Source organism: Panulirus ornatus, chromosome 9, assembly GCF_036320965.1.
Source record: "Panulirus ornatus isolate Po-2019 chromosome 9, ASM3632096v1, whole genome shotgun sequence".
Lineage (NCBI taxonomy): Eukaryota > Metazoa > Arthropoda > Malacostraca > Decapoda > Palinuridae > Panulirus > Panulirus ornatus.
Genome location: NC_092232.1, coordinates 46,719,567 through 46,738,510, shown reverse-complemented (window position 1 = coordinate 46,738,510; position 18,944 = coordinate 46,719,567). Strand labels below are relative to the sequence as shown.

The window sequence follows — 18,944 nt, the reverse complement described above, 5'->3', positions numbered from 1 at the left end:
GTGTTCTAATGGGGAAGTCCATGGGCAAGACAAAACTGAATCAGAAGTTAGATAGAGGAGGAACCTCTCCTGGCATGTCAATGTATCACAACCCTACCTCTCTACTCCCTATGTAGCCATCCCCAAATCCTGTCTTCACAATACAGTTTGCAATACATCATCATCATGTTACTGCATTATTCACAAGACTGTGCTGTGCAGACTAACATACTTATATATAATTTCTATTATCATTATCATTATTATCATTTATCTATTCATTCATTTATCATACTTTTACGCTGTCTCCCACGTTAGCCAAGTAGCGCAAGGAAACAGACAAAAGAATGGCCCAACCCACCCACATACACATGTATATACATAAACGCCCACACACGCACATATACATACATATGCATTTCAACATATACATACACATATACATACAGAGACATATACAAATATACACATGTACATATTCATTCATGCTGCCTTCATCCATTCCTGCCACCACCATGCCACACAAGAAATGATACCCCCCCTCCCCCTGCATGCACGCAAGGTAGGGCCAGGAAACGACAACAAAGGCCACATTCGTTCACACTCAGTCTCTAGCTGTCATGTGCACTGCACCGAAACCATAGCTCCCTTTATACATCCAGGCCCCAGAAAACTTTCCATGGTTTACCCCAGACACTTCAAATGCCCTGGTTCAATTGATTGACAGCACGTTAACCCCGGTATACCACATCGTTCCAATTCACTCTATTCCTTGTATTGACAGCACGTCGACCCTGGTATACCACATTGTTCCAATTCACTCCATTCCTTGCACGCCTTTCACCTTCATGTATGTTTAAGCCCTGATCACTCAAAATCTTTTTCACTCCATCCTTCCACCTCCAATTTGGTCTCCCACTTCTCCTGGTTCCCTCCACTTCTGACACATACATCCACTTTGTCAATCTTTCTTCACTCATTCTCTCCAAGTGACCAAACCATTTCAAAACACCCTCTTCTGCTCTCTCAACTGCACTCTTTTTATTGCCACACTTACCCTTTCATTACTTACTCGATCAAACAACCTCACACCACATATTGTCCTCAAACATCTCATTTCCAACACATCCACCCTCCTCCACACAACCCTATCTATAGACCATGCCTCATAACCATATAACATTGATGGAACCACTATTCCTTCAAACACACCCATTTTTGCTCTCTGAGATAATGTTCTCGCCTTCCACACATTCTTCACCGCTCCCAGAACCTTCGCCCTGTGACTCACTTCTGCTTCCATGGTTCCATCCATTGCCAAATCCACTCCCAGATATCTAAAACACTTCACTTCCTCCAGTTTTTCTCCATTCAAATTTCCCTCCCAGTTCACTTGTCCCTCAACCCTACTGAACCTAATTACCTTGCTCTTATTCACATTTACTCTCAGCTTTATCCTTTCACACACTTTACCAAACTCAGTCACTAACTTCTGCAGTTTCTCACCGGAATCAGCCACCAGCACTGTACAATCAGCGAACAGTTGACTCACTTCCCAAGCCCTCTCATCCACAACAGACTGCATACTTGCCTCTATCTCCAAAACTCTTGCATTCACCTCCCTAACAACCCCATCCATAAACAAATCAAACAGCTATGGAGACATTACACACCCCTGCCACAAACCAACATTCCTCTCTTCATACTCGTACACATGCCTTATATCCTCGATAAAAACTTTTCACTGCTTCTAGGAACTTACTTTCCACACCATATACTCTTAATACCTTCTTCAGAGCATCTCTATCAACTCTATCATATGCCTTCTCCAGATCCATAAATGCTACATACAAATCCATCTGCTTTCTAAGTATTTCTCACATACATTCTTCAAAGCAAACACCTGATCCACACATCCTCTACCACTTCTGAAACAACACTGTTCTTACCCAATTTTGGTGCATGAGACTGGATATTAGCGATGGGTGATTCAAATGTGAAGGTAAGTAATGTGGCAGTTTGGGGTATAACTGGTTTGCATGGGGTACTCAGTGTTATGAATGGAAATGCTGAAGAGCTTGCAGAGTAGTGTGCTGAAAAAAGACTGGTGTTTGGGAATACCTTATATAAAAAGAGAGATGTACATAAGTACACTGTATATACTCATGTATATTTCGAGTTCTTAAGACCACATTTTTTGGCAAAAAAAATTGGGGGTTAACCCATACATGAGTAATTGTTTTACTAGGTTGAAATTCGTGCATGATGGGAAGGGCTAGGTGCAACTTTTAGCTTCAGACATGAAAAATATTACCAGTGACTGCCAGTAAATAATGGAAACTTAAAATATCCAATCATCTTGTCATCAAGTTCTTGAGGAAGACACTGTGATATTTTCATTCTCCATCTCAGTAGAAATTAATTTCTTTTCATAAATCTTGTGCACCAACCATGGCTTGCCTTAAACTCTGTGATGCCTAATTTCTTTGCTAGTTTCAAGGGGAAGATTTGAACTAATCCCTAGGAAACACCATATCCATTCTGTCTGTTACTATTGCAAGGCCTTATTGTCATTACGAAAAGCTGTACACTATTTTTCAAATGTCGCTACTGCAAAATGTTGTTCTATGTTTCTATCTGAAGGCTCCTAGTATAAACAGTAATATGAGACATAATAGACAGAATTTCCAGGTAAAAGCATGAAAAAGCTAATATGAAGTGAACTAAAGAAATTTATGGAAAACTGACTTACATGTAATGCTGTTACACCCTCTTCATCACGAACTTCAACACATGCCATGAACTGCAGAAGCATCTTGGTAATTTCTATAAAACCTTTCCTACTTGCTATATGAAGAGCGGTCTGACCATAATTGTTTTTGTCATCAATTTTTCTGCAGCCTGATTTCAGTAGTTCTGACACAACAGTTATGTTACCTGTAAAAAAGAAAAAGGATATATAAACCAATAAAATGAGAAAAAATCATTAACACATTTTGTCACCATTAATAGCTTCCAAACATGAAATGAGACAAGTTAGCTTAGTTCTGAGTCCTTAGAGAAGCGAAGTGACAATTCATGAACAAGACTTACAAAGATCTACAAACCCTGCAATGCCAAGAAACTGTACCCATATCTTTGTGTTGAGAGTGTGACAAGAGTAAACAGTAATACCAGTGTGCTAATATACCTCTATAAACCTTTTCCCCTGTTCTCTCCATATTGGATAACACAAGTTTTTGAACTTGAAAGCTCTCTCTCCTTATAGAGAGAGCCAATGAGTAAGTGGAAAGAGAGATCCCTTCTCACTTTGGGAATAATAAGTGAAATTTTAAAGGCCTATGTAAACAATATCCTCTACTTACAGGTTCTTCTGATTGGCTTGAATAAAAGTCGCCACTTTAATACAGTGGGCAATAGGTATATAAGTTTGGTTAAAACTTCAGAATGAAGAGTATGATACAAGTGGCCATGATTTTATTTGTTTGTATCATTACTTGGTTGTTTCATTCTTTTACATGATATTAAGGGTTAAGGCAGGGCCTCAACAAATCCAGATCATGATGAAAACTGAGGAAGTTCTTATGCTCAAACATAGCATGGTTCTCATCATTCTTGGCCATTCAGTTTTTTATAGCAGCAAGGAAACAGGACATTTTGGGAAAAGTGTCGGTGGAAAACTGTATACAAAAAGTGCTGAACTGTAAAAGATCTAAAGTCTGCTTTAGGAAAAAAGTAAACAGTAAGGAAGGACCTCAGGAATGTTGTAGGAGAAAGGAATGCAACAGTTCATCAGTCAAACAAGACTTATTCCTCATCCAACTAAAAGGAGTTTCTGAAATGTACATCTGTTAGTAGTAAAGGTGTTAGTATCCTTTCTCTGGTAACAGAACAGAGAAGCAAGCAAGCAAGCAATAGCATATGCCTTCTGAAATGGGTAATTTTTGGGTCTGATTCAACAAACTTTTGTAAGGCATCTGTGGGTTAGTGAGTCCTTCACTTAAGATGCATATAATAGAAGGAGAGCAACAACTTCGGGAGTGAAGAGGTCTACTTAGGTCAAACATCTTACACATTTTCTTAATTTAGGTTCACATCCTACCTTACCTGTCACTCTGCCCTAATAAACCTAATACCTCAGTTTTATTCATATGTACTTTCAACTTCCTCCTTTCACACTCTAAAACTCCACCACCAACTTCTGCAGTGTCTCACTTCAATGTACCACAAGTTCTGTTTCATCATTAAATATATGACTGACTTCCTAGGCCCTCTCATCCCCTACAGTACGCATATTTGGACTCTTTCCATGACCATTCCATTAACCTCCTTCACCATCCCACCCATAAACAAATTAAACAGCTATGGTGAAATCAAACCCTTGCCATAAACCAACCTTAACCAGTCACTCTCCTCTCTTCCTACTTATACACATGCCTTACACCCTTGAAATAACTTCTTACTGCTTCCAGTAGTTTTCCTACCACGCCATAAGACATTCCATAAGTCACCTCTATCAACCCTAAGCCTTTTCCAGATCAATAAATGCAACATACAAGACTTTCTGTTTCTCTAAGTATTTCTTCAAATCAAAAACCTGATCCAAACATCCCCTACAATCCTTGGAACCACACTGTTCCTCCCCAGTCCGATGCTGTGTACATGCAGTGACCCTTTCAGTCACCACTTTCTTTTAGTGTACTTTCCATGTACACTAAAAAACTTATACCTATGTAGTTCAAATGCTCACCTTCATTCCCCTTGCCTTTATAAATGCATTCCCCTAATCCTCAGGTACCTCACCACGACCCATACATGGACTGAAAATCCTACTAACCAATCAAGAACACAGCCATCCCTTTCTTAAGACATTCAACTGCAATATCATCCACTCTAGCTACCTTGCCATATTTCATCAGAAGCAAGGCTATTACCACTTCTTCTCTCTTCACTTTACGTGACTCTCTCACTTTGCACACCTCCCGACCCAAACACCATATACCTGTCACCTATCATCAAACTCAGTCCAGAAATCAACTCCAAAGAAAATAAGTTTAACATATACAAATGCCCAGAGCATCATTGCGAAATGCGATGAATCTATATCCTATGCAGCTACTGAAAAACAGAACATTATTGCAATCTCAGAAACAAGGGTAAACTCTGAGAATAAACACTTAATTGCCAAGTTAGCAATACCTGGATACAAACTATCAACGAAAGATCGCTTGTACAGGGTAGTTGGTGGAGTTTTGATCTATGTTGATAGCAATGTAGGAGCTATCAAGATAAGCAAAGTAGAAACACACACTTACAACTCTTTATATTGACATTAACAATAAGTTCAAAAGAAAACTACATCTCAGCATTATTTACAGACCTCCTGTGCAAAAAGAAGACAACAATAATAAGATATACAATGAAATCAAAACTACAGTAAACAGTACAAAGGTTATCATAATAGGGAATTTCAACAGTCCAAACATTAACTTGAAAACATTAACAGGTGACCTAGAGGGAACAAGACTAACAGAACTGATTGAAGACAGTTTTCTAGAACGGTTAATTAAAAACCAACTACAGGTAAAAACATTCTTGACCTTGTCCTCACTAGTGACATAAACTTAATCAACTCTTGTGAAGTAGGTGACAGTTTGTCAAACAGTGATCACAGTTTGATTAAATTAGAGGTAAATTTAGATTATGAAATAAATGACAACAAACTCTTGATGCCAGATTACAGGTGAGAAAATTTAAAAAATATCAGACATAAAATTAACTGAACCAATTGGACAAAACTTCTTGACATTCACAAATTACAGGAAATGTGGAATAATTCTAAAAACACACTACTCGAGATTGAAAAATTGAAAATAAATATACTTAAAGAATTACAAAGAGAATTTGCAATATTTCAAAAGCATCATGGATGAATAGGAGAATAGGACTAATTAGCCAAAACAAGAAAACATAAAAGTAATTCAAATCAATGGAAACTGACGAAAATCACCAGGAATTAATCAAAACCCGGAGAGTGTAAGAAGGTCACAAGGGAGAAAAAAGAACTTCTTCGAGAGTTAAGAATAATCCTAAGGAATTCTTCAAATAAGACAAAGAAGATAATAAAAGAAGAAATTGGACTATTAAAAACAAACATGACACACTAGAACAAGGAAACTGCTTATCATTATTTTTTTTTTATTATACTTAGTTGCTGTCTCCCGCATCAGTGAGGCAGCACAAGGAAACAGAAGAAAGAATGGTCCAACCCACCCAAATACACATGTATACACATAAACACCCACACAAACACATATACATACCTATACATTTCAACATATACATACATATATATACACAGACATAAACATATATATACACATGCACATATTCATACTTTCTGCCTTCATCCACACATAAACACCCAAGCCTAAGCCTTTTAAAGAGGACGATCATTCCTCACAGCTTTTTCTTCTGTTCTGTCTTTAAGAAAGTGAAATACAAGAAGGAAGGTTTCCAGTGCCCCACTCTCACCCCTCTAAGTCTCCTTCTACATCAGGCAGGGAATATGGAGGAAGAGTATTTTGAAGGTTTGTGGAATAAGTTTGATGACTGAATAGCAGATGTAGGGTGCTTTGGTTGGGATGGTGAGTGAGGTGAGAGAGTCAGAGAGAATGGTTTAATTAAGAGAGAAGAGGTGGTGTAATGCAGAAGATAAAATCTGGCAAGGCAGCAGGTCTGAATGGTATTGTAGTAGAATTTATCAAGAAAGGAGGTCACAGTGTTGTTCATTGGTTGGTAAGGATATTCAATGTATGTATGGATCATGGTGAGGTGCCTGAGGATTAGCAGAATGCATGTATAGTGCTATTAAACAAAGGCAAAGGGGATAAAGGTGAGTGTTCAAATTAAAGGTGCATACGTTTCTCCCCTATCCCTGGGGATAGGGGAGAAAGAATACTTCCCACGCATTCCTCACGTGTCGTAGAAGGTGACTAAAGGGGACGGGAGTGGGGGCTAGAAACCCTCCCCTCCTTGTATTCTAACTTTCTAAACAGAAGGAGTCACGTGGGGAGTGCTCATCCTCCTCGAAGGCTCAGATTGGGGTGTCTAAATGTGTGTGGATGTAACCAAGATGAGAAAAAAGGAGAGATAGGTAGTATGTTTTGGCTCTGAGTGAAACGAAGCTCAAGGGTAAAGGGGAAGAGTGGTTTGGGAATGTCTTGGGAGTAAAGTCAGGGGTTAGTGAGAGGACAAGAGCAAGGGAAGGAGTAGCACTACTCCTGAAACAGGAGTGGTGGGAGTATGTGATAGAGTGTAAGAAAGTAAACTCTAGATTGATATGGGTAAAACTGAAAGTTGATGGAGAGAGATGGGTGATTATTGGTGCATATGCACCTGGGCATGAGAAGAAAGATCATGAGAGGCAAGTGTTTTGGGAGCAGTTGAATGAGTGTGTTAGTGGTTTTGATGCATGAGAACGGGTTATAGTGTTGGGTGATTTGAATGCAAAGGTGAGTAATGTGGCAGTTGAGGGAATAATTGGTATACATGAGGTGTTCAGTGTTGTTAATGGAAATGGTGAAGAGCTTGTAGATTTATGTGCTGAAAAAGGACTGGTGATTGCGAATACCTGGTTTAAAAAGAGAGATATACATAAGTATATGTATGTAAGTAGGAGAGATGGCCAGAGAGCGTTATTGGAATGTGTGTTAATTGATAGGCATGCGAAAGAGAGGCTTTGGATGTTAATGTGCTGAGAGGTGCAACTGGAGGGATGTCTGATCATTATCTTGTGGAGGCGAAGGTGAAGATTTGTAGAGGTTTTCAGAAAAGAAGAGAGAATGTTGGGGTGAAGAGGGTGGTGAGAGTAAGTGAGCTTGGGAAGGAGACTTGTGTGAGGAAGTACCAGGAGAGGCTGAATACAGAATGGAAAAAGGTGAGAACAAAGGAGGTGTGGGGAGTGGGGGAGGAATGGGATGTATTTAGGGAAGCAGTGATGGCTTGCGCAAAAGATGCTTGTGGCATGAGAAGCGTGGGAGGTGGGCAGATTAGAAAGGGTAGTGAGTGGTGGGATGAAGAAGTAAGATTGTTAGTGAAAGAGAAGAGAGAGGCATTTCGACGATTTTTGCAGGGAAATAATGCAAATGAGTGGGAGATGTATAAAAGAAAGAGACAGGAGGTCAAGAGAAAGGTGCAAGAGGTGAAAAAGAGGGCAAATGAGAGTTGGGGTGAGAGAGTATCATTAAATTTAGGGAGAATAAAAAAGATGTTTTGGAAGGAGGTAAATAAAGTGTGTAAGACAAGGGAACAAATTGGAACTTCAGTGAAGGGGGCTAAGGGGGAGGTGATAACAAGTAGTGGTGATGTGAGAAGGAGTTGGAGTGAGTATTTTGAAGGTTTGTTGAATGTGTCTGATGATAGAGTGGCAGATGTAGAGTGTTTTGGTCGAGGTGGTGTGCAAAGTGAGAGGGTTAGGGAGAATGATTTGGTAAACAGAGAGGAGGTAGTAACAGCTTTGCGGAAGATGAAAGCCAGCAAGGCAGCAGGTTTGGATGGTATTGCAGAGGAATTTATTAAAAAAGGGGGTGACTGTATTGTTTACTGGTTGGTAAGGTTATCTAATGTATGTATGATTCATGGTGAGGTGCCTGAGGATTGGCGGAATGCTTGCATAGTGCCATTGTACAAAGGCAAAGGAGATAAGAGTGAGTGCTCAAATTACAGAGGTATAAGTTTGTTGAGTATTCCTGGTAAATTATATGGGAGGGTATTGATTGAGAGGGTGAAGGCATGTACAGAGCATCAGATTGGGGAAGAGCAGTGTGGTTTCAGAAGTGGTAGAGGATGTGTGGATCAGGTGTTTGCTTTGAAGAATGTATGTGAGAAATACTTAGAAAAACAAATGGATTTGTATGTAGCATTTATGGATCTGGAGAAGGCATATGATAGAGTTGATAGAGATACTCTGTAGAAGGTATTAAGGATATATGGAGTGGGAGGCAAGTTGTCAGAAGCAGTGAAAAGCTTTTATCGAAGAAGTAAGGCATGTGTACGTGTAGGAAGAGAGGAAAGTGATTGGTTCTCAGTGAATGTTGGTTTGCAGCAGGGGTGTGTGATGTCTCCATGGTTGTTTAATTTGTTTATGGATGGGGTTGTTAGGGAGGTGAATGCAAGAGTTTTGGAAAGAGGGGCAAGTAGGCAGTCTGTTGTGGATGAGAGAGCTTGGGAAGTGAGTCAGTTGTTGTTCGCTGATGATACAGCGCTGGTGGCTGATTCATGTGAGAAACTGCAGAAGCTGGTGACTGAGTTTGTTAAGTGTGTGAAAGAAGAAAGTTGAGAGTAAATGTGAATAAGAGTAAGGTTATTAGGTATATATATATATATATATATATATATATACAGTAGGGTTGAGGGTCAAGTAAATTGGGAGGTAAGTTTGAATGGAGAAAAACTGGAGGAAGTGAAATGTTTTAGATAACTGGGAGTGGATTTGGCAGAGGATGGAGCCATGGAAGCGGAAGTGAATCATAGGGTGGGGGAGGGGGCGAAAGTTCTGGGAGCCTTGAAGAATGTGTGGAAGTCGAAAACATTATCTCGGAAAGCAAAAAAGGGTATGTTTGAAGGAATAGTGGTTCCAACAATGTTGTATGGTTGCAAGGCGTGGGATATGGATAGAGTTGTGCGCAGGAGGGTGGTTGTGCTGGAAATGAGATGTTTGAGGACAATATGTGTTGTGAGGTGGTTTGATTGAGTAAGTAACGTAAGGGTAAGAAAGATGTGGGGTAATAAAAAGAGTGTGGTTGAGAGAGCAGAAGAGGGTGTTTTCAAATGGTTTGGTCACATGGAGAGAATGAGTGAGGAAAGATTAACCAAGAGGATATATGTGTCAAAGGTGGAGGGAACGAGGAGAAGTGGGAGACCAAACTGGAGGTGGAAAGGTGGAGTGAAAAAGATTTTGACTGATCGGGGCCTGAACATGTAGGAGGGTGAAAGGCGTGCAAGGAATAGAGTGAATTGGAATGATGTGGTATACCGGGGTTGACGTGCTGTCAGTAGATTGAACCAGGGCATGTGAAGCGTCTGGGGTAAACCATGGAAAGTTCTGTGGGGCCTGGATGTGGAAAGGGAGCTGTGGTTTCAGTGCATTATTACATAACAGCTAGAGACTGAGTGTGAACGAATGGGGCCTTTGTTGTCTTTTCCTAGTGCTACCCCACACACACGAGGGGGGGAGGGTGTTGTTATTCCATGTGTGGTGGGGTGGCGATGGGAATGAATAAAGGCAGACAGTATGAATTATGTACATGGGTATATATGTATATGTCTGTGTGGGTATATATATGTATACATTGAGATGTATAGGTATGTATATTTGCGTGTGTGGACGTGTATGTATATACATGTGTATGTGGGTGGGTTGGGCCATTCTTTCATCTGTTTCCTTGTGCTACCTCGCTAAAGCAGGAGACAGCGACAAAGCAAAATAAAAAAAAATAAAGAAAAGTTTTTTGAGTATTCCTGGAAAATTGTATGAGAGGGTATTGATTGAGAGGGTGAAGGCATGTACTGAGCATCAGACTGGGGAGGATCAATGTGGTCTCAGAAGAAGGAGAGGATGTGTGGATCAGGTGTTTGCTTTGAAGAATGTGTGTGAGATATACTTAGAAAACAGATGGTTTTGTATGTAGCAGTTACGGGTCTGCAGAAGGCATATGATAGGTTGATAGAGATGCTTTGTGGAATGTCTTAAGAGTATATGGAGTGGGAGGTAGGCTGCTAGAAACAGTGAAAAGTTTTTATCATGGGTGTAAGGCACATGTATGAGTAGATAGAGAAAAATGACTGGTTCCCAGTGAAGGTCAGTCAGTGGAAGGGGTGTGGTTGTTGAATTTGTTTATGGATAGGTGGTTAGGGAGGTATATGCAAGAGTTTTGAAGGGAGGGGTGAATATGCACTCTGTTGGGATGAGAGGGCCTAGGCAGTGAATAAGTTGTTGTTCACCAATGATGCAGCACTGGTGGCTGATTTGAGTGAGAAACTACAGAAGTTGGTGACTGAGTTTGGAAAAGTGAGTGAAAGGAAAAAGTTGAGAGTAAACGCAAATAAGAGCCAGGTTATTGAGTTTGAATGAAGGAAAACAGAAGAAAGCGAAGTATTTCAGATACCTGGGAGTGGACTTAGCAGCGAATGGAACCATGGAAGTGGAAGTGAATCATAGGGTGGGGAGGGGGTGAAGGTTCAGGAAGTGATGAAGAATGTGTGGAAAGAGAGAATGTTATTGTGGAGACCAAAAATGGTTATGTTTGAAGGAATAGTGGTTCAAACAATATCATATGGTTGCAAGGCATGGGCTATAGATAGGACTGTACAGATGTGTTGGAAATGAAATGTTTGAGGACAATAATGGGTGTGAGGTGGTTTGATCAAGTAAGTAATGAAAGGGTAAGAGAGGTGTGTGGTAATAAAAAGAGTGTGGGTGAGAGAGCAGAAGAGGGTATGTTGAATTGGTTTGAACATATGGAGAGAATGAGTGAGGAAAGTTTGACAAAGAGGATATATGTGTCAGAGTTGGAGGGAACTAGAAGTGGCAGACCAAATTGGATATGGAAGGAGGGAGTGAGAAAGGTTTTGAGTGATTGGGGCCTGAACATACAGGAGGGTGAGAGGCATGCAAGGAATAGAGAGAATTGGCACAATGTGGTATACCAGTGTCGATGTGCTGTCAATGGACTGAACAAGGGCATGTGAAACATCTGGGATAAACCATGGAAAGGTCAGCGGGGCCTGGATGTGGATAGGGAGTTCTGGTTTCAGTGCGTTACACATGACAGATAGTGACTGAGTGTGAAAGAATGTGGCCTTTTTTGTCTGTTTTCCTGGCACTACCTCACCGAGAAAACAGACAAAAAAGGGTGACCTACCTGACTTGAAGATATCAACATAAATATTATACTGCCCATGTAATTCAAAAGACATTAATATCACATACTCGAGTGAATAAACTTAGTTTGGAGTGCTTGATAATCCATTCCCACCACTACCATCCCACTCCACCACTACCTATTTCAAGCTCTCATTACTAACATTCTCAGTATCATTAAATATCATCTGATTTATCTGTGAAATGGCAACAGCTGCTGAATATGTCTTATTTACATGATGACAGTCTGCTATCAACATGTAAATAATGATGGTAAGCTAAAATGTTTAGGGTATAGTCAAAACATGAGAATAAGGCTGAGGAAATTTTTGGTCAAGAATGTAACTCCTCTCCCATTACATGAGTTTCAATTAATCATACAACTACATTCCACTACAATGACAGATCTCCATGAACATAGCCCTGTTTGTTCTGCATGGACCCCTTGCATTTAAAGTATAAGAAAAGTGCAAGTGCACAGGGAAGTATGGTACAGTACACACAATAGAACCAGTATCTGACATTAAAATCAATGTGCTCAGGCAGTTTCATGAGAGGCAAAAATTCATGGACATAGCCAAGTCCTCATCACCTTCTTCAGTATCCTTTTCAGTAAGTTCTCATTAAATACCATCGACATTACAAAAAGACAGAATGTGGCACTCTGATTACTGGTAAACTATGTTGTTTCAGAGTTAAGGTAAGGACACAAAGAAAGCAGGTTACCCGCTCATGGGTTACCGGTGCCAACCTGCTCTGGCAGTAAGTGCTGGTAGGTGGACATATAGCATGCAGGTTCATCCGCAAGTTGTGGTCCACCAGTCGTCCAGTAAAGATGCCCAGCTCATCATCTGATGAAGAATTTATTTTGCTCGAAAGCATTTATCCAAAATGTAAAAGGAAAAGAACTGGAATACATAAAACCAATCACTGTAAAGGTTTTTTTCAGTACATGAGAATGAACAAGGAAACTTTTGACAACATTTTGAAGAAGGTTCAACATCGTTTGACAAAAACATGGTATAACTGGCGCAGACACTCTATCTTACCAGAAGAAAGACTTGTTACTACTTTAAGGAGAATTAAATTCATGTCTCAAAATTAGTACCGTGATGCAGTAAATGGGAAAGGATTAGATAGTCTCATTTGTCAGGTAAGAGGGTGAACATTACCATGATGCAGTAAATGGGAAAGGATTAGAGAGTCTTGTTTGTCAGGTAAGAGGGTGAACATTATCTGACAAATCAAGTTTCACATAAGCTATGTGTACTTGAAGACTAATGAATTTGGTACATACCCGGTAAATGATTAAAAAACCGTTTAATGAGAAATTTTGTTTTGTCCATAGCAATACAGTGTTTGTATCTTAAAATGTATTACTAAAAAACATAAACAGTGATCATATATACTTGTTTCTAGCATGCTTATTCACCAGTTATGTACACTCTCCATAACCTATTTTAGAGTATGTGAATAATTACATCTCCATATTTTGGAACACTGCATAAGTTTCACTGAAAGTTTCTGGGACATAATTTGGAAGATCCAGAGGAGAGAGGTTGGAGGAGTTATAGAGGTTATTTGGAGCAGGGAAGACTAATGAATATTGGTATACTAATTGTTCTACAACTCCTTGAATACGGTTTCTGAATGTCAGTTTCTTAGCGTCCAGAATTTCTAAAAATGTAGTAGCAGATGCTTGAAGAATATCTTCATTGTCTTCTATTTCCTGCTTTCAAGTTGATTTTTCTAACAAGTACTGAAGCATCTGTCTTTCAATGTCTAAGATGCTTCGGTTGTAGTCATTTATTTTTGGGTGCTTATCAGTTCCTTTTTTGCTTTGATCACAAGAAGTTGAGCTCAAAGAGCATTTATTGTTGCAATTAACCTCCTTCTCTTCCTCATGTACTGGCGTATCTTGAGTTTGTGGTGGGAAGTTATCAAACCTTCCTCACTATCCAAAGTGGGTTATATATCATATGTAAGGTATTCTTCTTCGTGGAATGATGCAGGTGCAGCAGCATCAGAGGTCAGCACATCTGAAAAATTTCTAGTTGAGGGACGAGGTTTCACATCTTTCAGCAACATCAGCAACTGAAAGTACTGCAACTCTGATGTCTGAGAGTCATCTGCAGTGTCTCCTGATCGGAGTGGTGGAAATTTTCCGAGATCTACAGTAAATTGATCTTGAAGATATTTCCATTTTTTCTCTATTCTATTCTGTTTCTTAAAAGAAAAGATGAAAGACAAAAGCCCCACAAAACTTTCCATGGTTTACCCCAGACGCTTCATATGCCCTGGTTCAATCCATTGACAGCATGTCAACCCCAGTATACCACATCGTTCCAATTCACTCTATTCCTTGCACGCCTTTCACCCTCCTGTATCTTCAGGCAATGATCACTCCAAATCATTTTCATTCCATCCTTCCCCCTCCAATTTGGTGTCCCAGTTCTCCTCGCTCCCTTAACCTCTGACACATATATCCTCTTTGTCAATCTTTCCTCACTCATTCCTCCATGTGACCAAACCATTTCAAAACACCCTCTTCTACTCTCGCTACCACACTCATTTTATTGCCTCACATCTCTCTTACCCTTTCAGTACCTACTCGAATCAAACCACCTCACACCACTTATTGTCCTCAAACATCACATTTCCAACACATCCACCCTCCTCTGCACAACCCTATCTATAGCCCATGCCTCGCAACCATATAACATTGGTGGAACCACTATTCCTTCAAACATACCCATTTTTGCTCTCCGAGATAACGTTCTCACCTTTCACACATTCTTCAATGCTCCCAGAACCTTCTCCCCCTCTCCCACCCTGTGACTCACTTATGCTTCTATGGTTCCATCCGCTGCTATATCCACCCCCAAATATCTAAAACACTTCACTTCCTCCAGTTTTTCTCCATTCAAACTTACCTCCCAATTAATCTGTCCCTCAACTCTACTAAACCTAATAACCTTGCTCTTATTCACATTTATTCTCAGCTTTCTTCTTTCACACACTTTACCAAACTCAATCACCAGCTTCTGCAGTTTCTCATCGGAATTAGCCAACATCGCTGTATCATTATTATTATCATCATCATTATCATTATTATCAATATTTTCATACTTGATCACATATGCAAGGTAGTGCCAGAAAACAGACAAAGAAAGTCCCATCCACTCATATACACACATATATACATACACGCAAATACACATACATACTCATGCATAGACGTATATTTTTATTTATTTCATTCATCATACTTTGTCACTGTCTCCTTCGTTAGCGAGGTAGCACAAGGAAACAGACCATAGAATGGCGCAACCCACCCACATACACATGCATACACATACACGTCCACACACGCTCATATACATACCTATACATCTCAACGTATACATATATATACACACACAGACATATACATATATACACAAGTACATAATTCATACTATCTGCCCTTAATCATTCCCGTTGCCACCCCGCCACACATGAAATGAAAACCCCCCCTCCCCTACATGTGCGCAAGGTAGCGCTAGAAAAAGACGACAAAGGCCACATTCGTTCACACACAGTCTCTAGCTCACAGTCTCTAGCTGTCATGTATAGTGCACCGAAACCACAGCTCCCTTTCCACATCCAGGCCCCACAAAACTTTCCATGGTTTACCCTAGACGCTTCACATGCCCTGGTTCAATCCACTGACAGCACGTCAACCCGGGTATACCACATTGTTGCAATTCACTCTATTCCTTGCACACCTTTCACATGCATGTTCAGGCCCCGATCACTCAAAATCTTTTTCACTCCATCCTTCCACCTCCAACATGGTCTCCCGCTTCTCCACGTTCCCTCCGACTCTGACGCATATATCCTCTTTGTCAACCTTTCCTCACTCATTCTCTCCATATGTCCAAACCATTCTAACATATACTCTTCTCCTCTCTCAACCACACTCTTTCTATTACCACACATCTCTCTTACCCTTTCATTACTTACTCGATCAAACCACCTCACACCACACAATCTCCTCAAACATTTCAATTCCAACACATCCATCCTCCTCCATACAAACTTATCTATAGCACATGCCTCACAAACATTCTTCATCACTCCCAGAACCTTCGCCCCCTCCCCACCTTATTACTAATTTCCACTTCCATGGTTCCATCCACTGCCAAGTCCACTCCCAGATATCTAAAACACCTCACCTCTAATTTTACTCCACTCCAACTTACATCCCAACTAACTTGTCCCTCAACTCTGCTGAATCTAATAACCTTGCTCTTATTCACATTTGCTCCCAGCTTCTTCCTTTCACTCACTTTCTTTTCAGGTAACTTGCAACATGATCATCCTTCAAGGCCTTTGCATTCAAGTTTAGAGAGTGTGTATCCACAGTGGGACAAATTGTTGCCTAGACTATTGTTGCATCATAGGACGATCTGCAACAAGACCGCATGCCAGTACTAACAGAGGAGACTTTTAAATCGATCGCAGAAGATTTTACCAACATTTGGAATTTCCCTAACAATTTAGGCTCAACTGATCAGAAACACATTCATATTTTGTGTCCATAAAATTCAGGATCCAAGTATTTCAAAAGTACTTTTCTATTGTCCTTCACACTGTTGTAGATGCACACTATAAGTTCATAGCTACTAATGTTGAAGGATATGGAAAACAATGTGCTGGTACATTTCAAAACTCAGAATTGTGCAAGATATTGACAAAAGAAGCTAAATATTCCAAAACCTTCTTACCTACCACATACACTAATGAAATCTCTGTTTGTATTTGTGGCAGATAAGGCCGATCCACCTTTACCCTTCCTCCTAAAACTGTACAGTGAAAAGAACCTGACCTTTGAAGAAGATTGCTTCAACAAATGATTGTCTAGGTGTAAGAAAACTGTTGAATGTGCTTTTGGTATTTTGTACTGCAAATGGCAGTTACTGTCAGGGTACAGTTGATGTGATAGATCATATAGTAAAGTGCATTTGTGTTTTGCATAAAACTATTCTAGATAAGGAGGGAGATGAATAACACCTGACTGGTCTCGATTCCTCAACGAAACAATCAGTGGCAATGTCCAAGACGACCAGCCAATGAGACTAAAATTGTTAGAGAAATCTTTAAATTATACTTTGTAGTGGTGATGTGGTAATGTGAGAAAGAGATGGAGTGAGTATTTTGAAGGTTTGTTGAATGTGTTTGATGATCGAGTGGCAGATATAGGGTGTTTTGGTCGAGGTGGTGTGCAAAGTGAGAGGGTTAGGGAAAATTATTTGGTAAACAGAGAGGAGGTAGTAAAAGCTTTGCGGAAGATATAAGCCGGCAAGGCAGCGGGTTTGGATGGTATTGCAGTGGAATTTATTAATAAAGGGGGTGACTGTATTGTTGACTGGTTGGTAAGGATATCTAATGTATGTATGATTCATGATGAGGTGCCTGAGGATTGGCGGAATGCTTGCATAGTGCCACTGTACAAAGGCAAAGGGGATAAGAGTGAGTGCTCAAATTACAGATGTATAAGTTTGGTGAGTATTCCTGGTAAATTATATGAGAGGGTATTGATTGAGAGGGTGAAGGCATGCACATAGCATCAGATTGGGGAAGAGCAATGTGGTTTCAGAAGTGGTAGAGGATGTGTGGATGCTTTGAAGAATGTATGTGAGAAATACTTAGAAAAGCAAATGGATTTGTATGTAGCATTTATGGATCTGGAAAACGCATATGATAGAGTTGATAGAGATGCTCTGTGGAAAGTATTAAGTATATATGGTGTGGGAGGCAAGTTGTTAGAAGCAGTAAAAAGTTTTTATCGAGGATGTAAGGCATGTGTAAGTGTAGGAAGAGAGGAAAGTGATTGGTTCTCAGTGAATGTAGGTTTGCAGCAGGGGTGTGTGATGTCTCCATGGTTGTTTAATTTGTTTATGGATGGGGTTGTTAGGGAGGTGAATGCAAAAGTTTTGGAAAGAGGGGCAAGTAGGCAGTCTGTTGTGGATGAGAGAGCTTGGGAAGTGAGTCAGTTGTTGTTCGCTGATGATACAGCGCTGGTGGCTGATTCATGTGAGAAACTGCAGAAGCTGGTGACTGAGTTTGGTAAAGTGTGTGAAAGAAGAAAGTTGAGAGTAAATGTGAATAAGAGTAAGGTTATTAGGTACAGTAGGGTTGAGGGTCAAGTAAATTAGGAGGTAAGTTTGAATGGAGAAAAACTGGAGGAAGTGAAGTGTTTTAGATATGTGGGAGTGGATTTGACAGCGGATGGAGCCATGGAAGCGGAAGTGAATCATAGGGTGGGGGAGGGGGCAAAAGTTCTGGGAGCCTTGAAGAATGGGTGGAAGTCAAAAACATTATCTCGGAAAGCAAAAATGGGTATGTTTGAAGGAATAGTGGTTCCAACAATGTTGTATGGTTGCGTGGCGTGGGCTATGGATAGAGTTTTACGCAGGAGGGTGGATGTGCTGGAAATGAGATGTTTGAGGACAATATGTGGTGTGAGGTGGTTTGATCGAGTAAGTAACAGCAGGGTACGAGAGATGTGTGGTAATAAAAAGAGTGTGTTTGAGAGAGCAGAAGAGGGTGTTTTGAAATGGTTTGGTCACATGGAGAGAATGAGTGAGGAAAGACTGACAAAGAGGATATATGTGTCAGAGGTGGAGGGAACGAGGAGAAGTGGGAAACCAAATTGGAGGTGGAAAGATGGAGTGAAAAAGATTTTGAGTGATCGGGGCCTTGAACATGCAGGATGGTGAAAGGCATGCAAGGAATAGAGTGAATTGGAACAATGTGGTATACCAGGGTTGACGTGCTGTCAATGGATTGAACCAGGGCATGTGAAGCATCTGGGGTAAACCATGGAAAGTTCTGTGGGGCCCAGATGTGGAAAGGGAGCTGTGGTTTCGGTGCTTTATTACATGACAGCTAGAGACTGAGTGTGAACGAATGTGGCCTTTGTTGTCTTTTCCTAGCGATACCTCGCACACATGAGGGGGAGGGTGTTGTTATTCCATGTGTGGCGGGGTGGCGATGG

The 18,944-nt window shown here is 40.4% G+C and overlaps 1 protein-coding gene across 4 annotated transcripts in view; it reads right to left on the bottom strand.

The window, feature by feature from the left end:
- Shark (SH2 ankyrin repeat kinase) overlaps positions 1-18,944 on the bottom strand; it is a 192,047-nt gene that overhangs the window by 121,331 nt on the left and 51,772 nt on the right. For 3 of the 4 annotated variants that reach the window (XM_071665126.1, XM_071665127.1, XM_071665129.1), the window contains exon 5: positions 2,732-2,916. In XM_071665126.1, coding sequence (XP_071521227.1) covers positions 2,732-2,916 — 185 coding nt within the window. Of the gene's footprint in view, positions 1-2,731; positions 2,917-12,653; positions 12,754-18,944 lie in introns of all 4 variants that reach the window. The other variant, XM_071665128.1, reaches the window with a different exon arrangement.